A 12,050-nucleotide genomic window follows, 5' to 3' on the forward strand; every position below is an offset into this window, starting at 1 on the left:
AACCCACCAGGCACTTCCATCCAAAAGTTGCCATCCTCGAAGTAATGCACGCCCGCCTCTACCAGCACCTCCTTGCTCCTCACTGGCGGATACTCGGGTATATAATATTGGCTGTCGTCTAGCTCGGTTAGGCCAGTGCTTAATACAGTCGAGCTGGTTGCCTGCTCAACGTCGGCTAGCGAATATGTGGAGTTGTGCTTGCTGGAGATGATGCTGTCATCGATGGTGGTCGTCTGATTGAACGTTGCATCCGATTGAGTGGACTCCACGGAGACGATGGATTCGTGCAGCGACTCTCCGGCGATGTAGGTCTGATTCAGTTCGGAATGTTTGCCCTCGTTGGCCTCGTGACCATTCTCGAGTTCTGCTCGATGCGCTGTCGTTGTGTTGATTAGCAGATTCTCAAGGCTACGCTTTGGCGCCTCTAATACATCGCGCAGCCATTCCGGCTCGTCCTCATCGTGCCTGGTAGTCGATGCTGTTGCAGTTGACGGTGTTGTTGTGGTCGTGGTTGTCGCTGTGTTCTCTGTCTCTGTGCTGTCCGCCTTAACGAACGTAGCATTCAGTGCACTAGTTGTGGCCACTGCCTGTCCGATGCCCACAATATTCACCGCCTCCACGTCATCCGAATCAAAGTCTTCCTCAACTTGCTCCTCCTCTGTTACTTCGACTTCAGCTTCGGCTTCTGCTGGCTCTTGCTCTTCCTCGGCGACAACGGACACTGGCTGAGCAGTGTCAATTTGTGTGTCCTTTGTCTGTGTGCTTGTGGACTGCTCCTCGATGAGATTCTTGATGCTGGTCGGCGATGTTGCTGTGGCAACAACGGCAGCAACAGCCACGCCCACGTTGGGCGAGACGTTGAGTATCTGTTCAACTTCTTTGGCCTGCTCGTCAGACAGCAGCGACTGTTGTCTGTCAATTGATAGTGACATAAAGAGATAAACAGATATTTGTCATTATTAATATGATTAAAGGAGTAGAAGCAGCAGCAGCAGCAGCAACAGCAGCAGCATCGGCAGGCTTTAACTTAACAAACCTGATTTTGTTTTCCAAAATGCTACAAACACATACGCAAAAGTTTTACATGGTAGGACATTCAACAGAAGCAACAATAACAGTCAAGTACGGCACAAATGCAATATCAAAATACAAAAAAGAAATTGGTAAGAATAATGCAAATTAAATAAATGTTAAACTAAGGAGTAAACGTCATAAGTAATAAATATAAGACTAAATTAATATATACCGATGTTTCATTCAAAATACAATAATCTTACAAATATAAGAAAGAGATTGCAAATTAAAATTAAATTAAATTAAACTAAACTAAAAATAATATTCATGCTCTCTTTGGTAAAGTAAAGTTTGTTGTCTGTCTGCATAAATAAAATAAAGTTGCCCCGGCTTAAGGCAGATAGACGACGTGTTATATGCATATAACATTATTGCGTATACGCCACTTTGCACGCCTGACACCTGCCTGAGCGGCAGCAGCAAGTGTCGCCTGCGCCGTGTAAGTGGGGTGCATTTAACGTTTAAGTGTGTTTGTGTCACTCTCGCCAGGTGCGTGACGTCACGTGCTGACAAGAACTAACTGCCATTATATACGTATAGTAGTATGCTGAAATGCGCTGGGTATTCTTTGTCTGTGCCTGGTAATTACTGCCAGCAAATGGCAAAGTTGCTGTCGTCTGCTCATGTTGTTAATCAGCTAAAATACACACACACACGCACACACACACAGATATACACCCCTACATGCCCATTTAGCACTCAACTGTGCTGTTGTTGCATGTTGTAAGAGCTTGATTATGTTGTTGATAATGAGGTAAGCAGCCACAGCAAACAACACACGCAACTGCACACGGCAAACAACAGTTTTGCATACCTTGTTGGCTTTTCTCTCTCCCTATTATCTCTCACTCACTTTTGGTCTATAGGTAGTTTATATTTAACTATGCTAATTCGTCTATTTTACAAATCTGAAAATTACTCTTGGAAACCTTAAATGTGTTGCATTACTATCTACTATCTATCTAAAATTTGATTTGCATTAAAAAATTAGTGGAAAATGAGAGTAAAGTGTAAAATTTTCAATTCTCTATCTCCCTTGTTCTTTACAGCATAGACTCTGTACTTCTCTATATACATGCCTAGGGCAATGCAAATGCATTATTACGCATACGCAACGTAAACATATAAATTTGATAACAGTTAGTAAACAATATCTAGAAGCAGAAAATATATTTTGGATATGAAATAGCATAAACTAAAAGTTTAGCATATTTATTGTGGTTTTCTAATATTCGACTCACTTTAGAGTCCTGTCAATATGCAGCGCACAATTTATGTGCGTTTAAATACAATGGAAGACGCAAAGAATGTAAAAGTCAAATGTAATTATGTGTAGTTGAGAGTGTAAGAGAGACAGGGAGAGAGAGGGAGCGAGAGAGAGAGTGAATGTTAACCCACAGTTAACATCTGGGCGCAATTTTTATTATTGTAGTGCACGCGAGATGAGTGAGAAGGTATGAGGCAAGGGCTTTTGTTGTTGTTGTTGTTGTTGTCGTTGGCTTTTATACTGACTGGAATACAATTCGTGGCATGCTGATATAGCGGGGCAATGCTCATTAGGGAAAGCCACAAGAGACTGGTTTTTACATAAGGACACACCTTGTGCGTGTATGTGTGTGTGTGTGTGCTGCAAACAAGGTCAACTCTTATGGCATTGTCATATGGTTTTAATTAATTTAAAGAACAACAGCGCTAAAGCATGAACTCACATGGCAAACATAATCAATTTGTAACACAAATGAGCAGCCAAAATAGCGGTAAAGAAAACAAGACTCTTCCCTCATTCACTCTCTCACTCACTCATTCTCTCATGTTGTTACCATTGAGTGGCTTTTCTTTTTATACCCTGAACCCATTTTCAATGGGAAATCAGGGTATAATGGTTTTGTTGAAATGTATGTAACAGGGAGAAGGAGGCGTGGCAGACCCCACAAAGTATATATATTCTTGATCAGGGTGACGAGCTGAGTTGATTTGGCCCTGTCCGTCTGTCTGTCCGTCTGTCCGTCTGTCCGTATGTATGAACGCGTCGATTTCAGAAGATATAAGAGCTAGAGACTTCAAATTTTTTTAAAATGTCCGTAATTACAGCGCGCATATCAAGTTTATCATTAAAAATCGATAACTCATCTCGATCTTTTTTATCGATAAAAAACCTTATCGAAACCCAGTTATAAAATTATATCTTCTACACCTTTATTGCTAGGGTCTCCAAATTTTTAATGTATGCTTATATGCAATTTATACAATTTCGGTTTTTGTTAAAATTTACCCCCACCTCTAAATTCGCCCCCTCACCCTCACTTTTGTAAAAAAGCGTATTTCAAATACTAGAGACTTGTGCTTTGGCAATTACATGCATATTCATGTTATAATCATATTCTGAAAGTTTCATAAAGATCGTACGTCCATAAAAAAAGTTATTAAACAATTAACTTCTCATAGTAAGCGCACACTGCAGCCATGCGTGTTTATGCGTGGTTGCTTGTGTGTGTATGTGTTTGTGTATGCGTGTGTTTATGTGTGTGTGTGTATGAGTTTGTGTATATATGCGTGTGTGTGTGTAAGTGTGTCTGTATGCGTGTGTGTGTATATATGCCTGTGTGTGCGTACGTGCGTGTGTGTGTGTGTGCGTATTACTTGTGTAAGCTGAAAGTTGCGAAAAATGATTGAAATATCTATTGCTCCAAGGGTTCAGGGGATCTCGTAGTCGAGCAGTCTCGACTAGAGCTTTCTTACTTGTTTGTTCTTTTCTTTCTTTCTTTTTTGAGTGCATTTGCAAGGCTGACTCTACACTCGATGACGTCATAGCGACGGCCCGACACGCAGGCAATGTTGTTGTTTAATTATAATTGAATTAATGTTTAGCCATTTGTGAACTGTTCAGGTGTTCGGGTGTTGGCCAATACCAGGAAAACAGTCAGTCTAGCTGCCCTTTATTAATGGCCAGCCGGTAAATTAAACGGACTTGTCTGCTCTCTTCAATGCCATTTTGATAAACGTGAGTTCTCTGGCCTGATTTTTGGCACTCGCACAGACCCAATCACCCAAACTGAGTCAAGGTGAACGATGACGCTGTTTGGATATGGCACAAAAACAGAATATGCTAAAATAACTCCAAAGTGTGCAACAAGAGAGTCACAAATGCCGGAAAGCAGAGGTAAAGGCTTGAATGGGTCTATATATGACTAGAGGAGTTAGGCTATTATTATTAAATGTTAATTAAATATATATTTAATGACTTTGAAAACATGTTGAAAGCAATGAAAAATTGCAAAGTTTCTAAAACAAACTTTGCAGAGAAATTTTGTTCATTCAACAAAAGGAGATATATAAATAGAGAAGAGCAGAAAAGGGAACTACGAAAGGCAAACAATTATTGCAGATTTGTTTTTCTTTTGACAACAGTTTTTAAAGAAATATTTTTAGACGAAAACTTTACTTGACAAAATAATTAATTAGGAATGGCAAGCGTTTATATAGTATATTCCATTAATAAGCAAAGTAAAGTTGAAAATTACGTATGATACTATGAGAACTGAAAGTTTTATATTGTAAACAGTTGTCAACTAAGTTTACAGTTTACAGTAACATATAAATCCAAATTTAGTTGCTTACCAGAAGGAATACAATAAGTCTTAATAAAAGTCAACTTAGCACGCAACGTGGTCAAGCGACTGCTCAAAATATAAAATATTGGATTTCTGGCTGAGTCATGCACAAGCTAGAAACACATTTAAAAACTGCCAAAACACCAAACAGATGTTAACAATTAAATATTAAGCAGCACAAATGTATAGCAAGGATGACATTGAAATGGTTGAACGTAAAAAAAAATTAACAAAAATTTAATAAAAGCACAAAAAGTTTGCATTTTTTTTATTTTTGCACATACCCCAAGCAATTGCTTTAAACACTTTATTTTTGAAGGTTTTATCGCAAATTAAAAGGCCATGGAAATGGAAAAATATTGTAATATGAGGCGTATACACAACGTTTTAATTAAACCTTGCTCCGCACCGATTAAGTTCAACTTTATTTGCTGTTCATTTTTTTTGCCTTTTTTGTTTGGACGCCTTTTTCGCTCATGCACAAAATGTTAATTAAAACGACGCTGAAACACGATACAAAATGCCAATTGCCACAACAGTTTTCAAGCAGCTGCAGGAGCCATGCAACAGCAATGCGACAGGCGAACGAATGGCGGCCATGTGATTGCTTTCACTGAATTCCAGCAACAACAACAAGAGCAACGGAAACTGAAGCAGAGCAGCAGCAGCAGCAGTCGCTGCACACTGCACGGCCACTGCAAACCGAAAGCGAAATGAGCGAACGAAGGCAGCCGACGAGAGACCGAGAGCGGCCGAAAGCTACATAGAGTGAAAGAGTGAGAACAGAAACACACTCAACAGCGAAGTACACATCCAACTGTGCTCAATGTGCGGTCCCATTCTCTCATACTCTCTCTTAGGCGTGAGTGAATTACGCTGAGTCCTTTTCTTGCCGAGTTGCTTGAGTTCCAATGCACACGAAATGATATGAGAGGAAGGCAACCTAGAGAAGACGCCAAGAGTGAGCTGAGTCGCTAGAAAAACACTCCACAGCTGGGAACAGTATAAACACAACTCAATGCTCGTTGAGTCCAGCTTTTGAGTGCTTTTATTTATATTTTAAATTTTCGCAAATTATTTTGCTTTGGAACAGCAATAAATATTTGACTGGAATGGCTGACTAATTGACATGGAAAGAGTAGCCAAACGGTAAGAATTCATTCTAAGGCAATTCTATATTTAGACTCTATACTAAATATGTTGATATCAGATTTTGAATATTCTTTTGAAAACATTTACATATATAAAAGTCTCTTCCAAAGGCAGCGACTCACTCACTCATAAATAAGTCAATGTACGTATTGCAGCAGCAGAAGCCCAGCCAGGCCAGAAAGTCAAATAAATAAGCCCGAAAATCCACTGAGGGCAGATTGGCAAGGCCTTGGTGTCCAGCCTCATTGTGGGTCACACCTGTCTATTATGACTAATGAACACGAGGCAACAGCAGAGTGCAAACAAAGTGATGCATTACCAAAGCATTGAGATTATGAATAACAAAAAGGGGTAAAGGTCAGTGTGCTCGGTTGCCAGGAAGATGCTTCAACTCTGGGTAAAAGGTTGAAGGTGTGCTCAGTTGCCACCTAAAGACATTTACTATAAAGTTCGCTCTGGCAGAAACAAACAAAGCCAGAAAAGTAAGGAAGCAAAGCTAAATAAGTAAACAAGGCGAGTGAATGAATCAGGAAGAAGGAGCAAAAAAATAGAAGACTATCAGAAGAAGAGAGCATGATTAAAATAGTCTTGTACTAACTTACACGCTGACTATGAGAATGAGATGTTGAAAAGTGTTTGACTAAGAGAAAATGAATTGAAATAAACAAATATTAGAATGAATATAAATATATTAAAGTAATTAGCTCGGACAACATGCTTTCATGCCATAATACTCTCTCACAACTATGTTTGATTAATCATAAGACTATGATAGATAAATGTTTACTTATGCGCTAGCATAATTTTAGACGTACGAACACAAACACAAACTAATATGCTCTTATCGCTATGCAAACGATCAACATGCATTAGAGTCTATAGAGCAGCGATATCTTACCTCGAACTCAACAGTCGTTCGGCCTCAGCGGCTGTCATGGCATCTGGCAAGCTATCATCGCGCGGAATGGCCGCGGCAGGAGCAGCAGCTGGGGCAGAAACTGGAGCTGGAACTGGAGTTGGAGCTGGTGCAGCTGCCGGTGCAGGTGTTATATGCACCTTGATCATTTCGTCAATGACATTGTCATTCAAGTGCTGGAGCATGTCCTCTTCATCCTCGCCAGCGCTGGTGTCCGCATACTCCAGGTCTTGAAGCTCAAGGGCCGGCGCACAGCGTTCGGGCAAAACTGGTGCCTGCTCCTCCTCGTCCTCTTCCCCGTTGAGCACATCTACGTATTCAACGGCCAGCTGCTCGTCCTCTTCGTCCTCCACGTTGAGTTCTTCCTCGTGAGGATCGATGGAGGCAATGGGCGCTATACCCTTGACTGGTGACATTTGGGAAGGGGTTTTAGTGCTGCATGTTTCATCATTTCCTCCACCATTTAGCTCACATTGCTGCTGGCCACTGCTGCGCCTAATGGGCGACACCACGCCCACTGGCGGTGAATTAAAGACTCCACGATGTAACGGCGATCCATCCACGCTTGTCGTCGGCGACTGCAACAGAGCTCGGGGAGCTGTGGCGATTGGTGGCTCCGCCTGCTGCTGCTGCTGCTGGTCCGGCACGATAATCGCATAGACTGTGCTGGATTCCTGGACGAATCCGTTGGCGCCATGGAACTTGCGCTGCATATCGCTCACCTTAGCCGTCACATACAGATCCGCCTCTGAGCTGAATACCTCACGCGACTCGCTGCCATCGGGATTGAGACGATAGCCAACGTCCACATAGTTAAGACTGTCTGGCTGATCCTGGTTGTCATCACCAGGAGGAGACTGCAGCTTCGCCTTGAGCCCTTGATCTTTGCCTTCGTCCACCCCGACGCTTTCATCCTGGCTGGCTGTCGAAATGATGCTAGGCGGTCGCTGACCCAGTCCTGCGGCTGGCATATTTACGGTGATGCTGCTGCGCTTGTTGGCCACACGCTGTGGAGATCCGTTCACGGAGTTTGAGCTGGAATATTGATGCTGTTGCGACTGCTGTTGAACTACTGTTGGTTCATCCACAGATTTTTGACCTGCAATGAGGAATGGGAGCGAAAATTAATTAAAATCAACAAGGAGACGAAGCAAGAATCTGATATATAATATGACCCTGTTTTTGACCCAAAGGGAGTATCCCTAATAAAGGAACCACAACCTCTGTATCTACCCTATTTCCATTTGTCTGTATTTCTCTTATTATATATATTACAGATTCTCCCTAAACCCAAAGGACGAATCATATATAGTGGAATGACGAGCTGTGCCCACCTTTACGTTTCTCTGCTCATCTATCCTAACTTTTCTGTATAAACAGAGACCCTTCTCATATTCAAAGGAAGTATCCCTCTTCCCTCTCTATAGCAAACTATCGACCACATTTCCCATTTTGTTGTCATCTAACACAAAAAGTTTATTGTTCAGCTAGACTAACATACAAGATAAAAAGACCTATGGCTTGAATTTTTCATTCAGACAACAACTTGACCAAATCCTTTTGCATGTTGAGCAGCATGAAGATCCGCTCCTTTTGTGGATCCTTCGCAGCCGCAATGGTCTTCCGGTCGGCTTCAGTCTGCCGATGGAGTGCATAGAATTCACGATAGCGCGTCAGCTCCAGTTCCAGATAGTCATCCGGTTCGCTATTCCCCTGGCTTTGCAACTCGTTCTTGATCGCTTCTAACAGATATTTCATATCCGTGCGCGCCTCCTCATCGATGGGCCAGTGCTCGCGATGACCACTGGAACTCGGTACTGCCAGGTCATCGGCACTGTCTGGCTGACTAGTCTCCGGGTCCTTCGACTTGCCCACATGGCGGGGCACAAGCTTCGGCTTCAATTTGCATGTGACTTTGTGTGCGGGCTTTTGTGGCGGCTTTCGCGAGTTGGTGCCACCGAGAGAGCGGGAGCAACACTGGCCCGATTTGGTTCCCTGTCCGCAACAGTTGCCAGCTGATCTTACCAATTGTTGCTGTTGCTGCATCATTGATGACACATTCTGCCATGCAGCCGAATTGGCCATCGCTCCCGAACAGCATATATAGTTGTCGGCCTTCTCTGTGAAGTCAACCCAGACCAATTTCAGGCCGGGCACTTCAGTGAAGACCCCGGACAGACGCTTCTTATGCAGGCATACGCTCAAACGACTCATGTAAGCTTGCCGCAAGCGCAATTCTTCAAGTGTGTAGCTATTCATGCCGAGTATTTTCTTGTACCAATGCGAGGCTAGCTGATACTCTGACGACTTGGTACAAAATGCATCCTCTGGCTTTGGAGTCACGCTCAGGATCAGGCTAAAGTCGTTCTTAAGCATTTCCTCCAACCCAAGCGTATCATCATCGCTGTCTTGATTATAGAATCCGGTTTGGGCACTTTTCTTTATGCTAATTTCGCTAGTCTTCTGACTTGCCGCATCCGACTTTTTCTGGCGTACAGCCTGTTTAGATTTCTTCGCCTTCAAGTCACTCCCACCTGATCTCTCCATTTTGAGTGGGATCGGGAGGCAAGCTACCAAGCCGAAGACCTAAATAGATATGGGATGTCAGCTCTATAGTTGGCTACAATGGTACAAGAAAACACATGGGAAATCACGATACGGGAACTTGGTTCAACAGCTGATGTCCAACAGAGTAAAATCAGTTCGGGCGCTGTGCGTAGTGTCTTTTAATTTTGTTGTTTAATTTTGAATGAAAAATTCCAAATTGTTGTCAATTGTTTCTAAATGTGTGAATGACAATAAATTCTTTAACTATATAAAGAGGGCAACAAGGACTCATTATCTAGTTTCTAGAGTTTATATACTAAATTGGTCCGCCGCCAATGGAAATACCCCTGCTCCAGTACGAATCCTACAATGCTCAAGAGAATTCCAATGAACCATAAATAAAATGCGCCTTGCAAAATATCTAAAGTGAGCACAACACGTTTTTTACGCCATTCTTCGGTATCTGCTGCTGCGTCTTCCGTGTCCATGCCCGTCTGTTCATCCAATTGCTCGAAAAACTCCTCAGATTGACCTGAAGTCCGGCTCCGTTGCAGCACATCCATTTGCCGCCAATACTCGAAGAAGCCGTGCTCATAGAAAGCACTCAGCATACTCTGAAACTTGTAACGAAACGGAGAGCCCATCGGTAGGATATAGGTGCCCGGCAAAGATCGCAGATACTGCTTGACAATGTGATAGGTGGGACGTCCAACCTCAGAGTTATAGGTGACGGCCAGGAACTCTTTGGCTTTATCAATACGCATAATAAAGGCTGCCTTCTTGTTCCGGCGACTGATAGAAAGCTCATAGAAGTGATCGGAATCCTTAAGAGGATGCACACGATGACTTTTAGTGAGCAGATCGAAATGTTCCTTCGAGAGGGACAAGTTCACAGCATTAAACATTGTTATTACTCCGTGTACTCTCAAACCAAGTGGCACCAATTGGTCCAGAGTGTCTACCTCCTCCTCAAAACTTGGCTGCACAAAGCTACTTTCCAGTTTGCCAAAATATATTGTCGTTAACACATAGCTGAATAGGATCCATCCCATGAGGAACATCCGTAGAGAACTAGCTCCCGAAAAACGATCAACAGGTTGGCCCAAATGCGTCTTGAAAAGCATTTCACAAGCATCGTACCAACGGCAACGAGTCTCTCCGATGATTTTCCATATTAAATGGTATAAGACACTTAAGAGTACAAGAAAAATCAGGAAGTTGGCCAGCAACACGTGCCAAACAGTCCTCTGAAAGGCAGTCACAAAAATGAGGTACTCTGGTTGCATTCTCGCTGCAGGAACCACTAAGCAGATGACGACACGATTGTGGGGATATAAATGCTCCACGTAGGGCGAAATGCATTCTAGCACGAATCGCATGTTCAATCCAATATGAGTCTCACCATTCATCAGATCCTTTACAACACCCGTGAAACTTCCATTGGGCAGGCAACGTCCATAAGCTTCATTATCCCTAGGCGTAACATATTTGGCTGTAGCATTTAGTTTTTCCGCTATAAGTCGCGCCACATTTCCATCAGTAGCCCTGTAGCCTTTGCTCTCAACTGGGTCCAAGGGCAGTGCTCGTAAGGGATTACGGAACATCGAAAATCTCAATTCAAATCCATTCAAATTTTTCAATTTATCAACGTAGTAGACATCAGTGCCGAAGATCAACTTTGTCAGCTGCAAGCCTTGTTCACCAAACGGTTGGAAATCATAGATAGTCTCTGGTCCGGTAATGGCCAAACCAAAGAGCAACTGCTTGCTCCAACAGCCTTCGAATAGTTCTCTTAGTTGATCCTCACTTGCCTCGGGCCACACGAATAGATATTTATGGAAATGTCGGCGTTGCTGTCGAGGATTCAGCATGTCCACGATACGACGGACCAGAGGTTGACCTCCGTCGCCTGCAGGAATCAGGAATATATTCATGCTATTTGTCTCTCGAATCGGTTCAACTTCATGAGCCTCCAGGCTTCGTATGCAACTGGGCAACTGAGCTCCAATGCAAAGGTGCAGATCCTGCTCCAACTCCAAATAGGAAACAGAACTAGTAGCAACGCAGGTAACGCAGCGGTAGATGTAGGTGATTTGTGCTGCTTCAGTTCTGGCAATGCGGCAACTGCTCTCTGATAGATTCGGTGCAGTATCATAGATGTTAGTCGCAGTGCTGCTCGATAGCCCAAGAAAAATTCCAAATAAAATCCACATTTTAGCTTCAGAGATTGACCAACTGCTCCGGAACAGGTCCGAAAGAATTCTGAACGCTTGGCCAGTAAATTAATGCCATTTAAACATGCGTGTTGTTTTAATTAAGAAACAATAATAAAAAAAAAATAACAGCAGTAAGGGTGCTTGAAATGGACTTGACGGACAAAAAGTTACCCTAAAATCCGACAGTCAGCTAGATCCTATGTTATTTACATTTTCATTACAAAATCTATATACCCCGAAGACAAATTATATGCATAAAGTAAGTAGCCTATGGGAATGCACAATACATAAATGGATTGTTTAATCAACAATATGACAGAACTCCCAAGAGGCAAAGCCACATATATTTATTTAATAAAACAAATTCTTATAGTTATACAATGTTTACCCCTTTTGTTAAATAATATCATTATTTTGTTATTCTATTAGGCCAGATAAATATAAGTTTGTTACTAACCTCGACAGGTTTCGAACAGTTTTCGTATGCTGAGACACATTTTAATTCACACTTATTTATTTTACATTAGATTGGAC

General features: G+C 42.4%; 3 protein-coding genes across 19 annotated transcripts in view; all 3 read right to left on the reverse strand.

Annotated features, from left to right (window-relative positions):
* The window catches only part of LOC6581437, a 40,167-nt gene that overhangs the window by 5,097 nt on the left and 23,020 nt on the right, over nucleotides 1-12,050 (reverse strand). For 13 of the 16 annotated variants that reach the window (XM_044010260.1, XM_044010259.1, XM_015161835.3 and 10 more), the window contains exons 4-6: nucleotides 6,736-7,852; nucleotides 1,037-1,057; nucleotides 8-912 (exon numbers count right to left, since the gene is read on the reverse strand). In XM_044010260.1, the coding sequence (XP_043866195.1) occupies nucleotides 8-912; nucleotides 1,037-1,057; nucleotides 6,736-7,852 (2,043 nt within the window). Of the gene's footprint in view, nucleotides 1-7; nucleotides 913-1,036; nucleotides 1,058-6,735; nucleotides 7,853-11,973; nucleotides 12,029-12,050 lie in introns of those variants that run through there. The other 3 variants (XM_015161841.3, XM_044010257.1, XM_044010263.1) reach the window with 2 other exon arrangements.
* LOC26527431 lies at nucleotides 8,204-9,548 on the reverse strand. 2 transcript variants are annotated; one of them, XM_015161843.3, is made up of 2 exons: nucleotides 9,419-9,548; nucleotides 8,204-9,339 (listed from the first exon to the last, which is right to left on the reverse strand). In XM_015161843.3, exon 2 carries the CDS (start codon nucleotides 9,298-9,300, stop codon nucleotides 8,284-8,286), a length of 1,017 nt encoding a protein of 338 aa, XP_015017329.1. In that variant the 5' UTR covers nucleotides 9,301-9,339; nucleotides 9,419-9,548; the 3' UTR covers nucleotides 8,204-8,283. The 2 variants fall into 2 exon arrangements, with proteins under 2 accessions (XP_015017329.1, XP_015017328.1); XM_015161842.3 differs by having other exon boundaries at nucleotides 9,396-9,547.
* Nucleotides 9,583-11,518, reverse strand: LOC26527801. Its single transcript, XM_015161844.3, has one exon. It carries the CDS (start codon nucleotides 11,511-11,513, stop codon nucleotides 9,603-9,605), a length of 1,911 nt encoding a protein of 636 aa, XP_015017330.1. The 5' UTR covers nucleotides 11,514-11,518; the 3' UTR covers nucleotides 9,583-9,602.

The sequence above is a fragment of the Drosophila mojavensis genome, unplaced genomic scaffold, assembly GCF_018153725.1.
Source record: "Drosophila mojavensis isolate 15081-1352.22 unplaced genomic scaffold, ASM1815372v1 contig_74, whole genome shotgun sequence".
NCBI lineage: Eukaryota > Metazoa > Arthropoda > Insecta > Diptera > Drosophilidae > Drosophila > Drosophila mojavensis.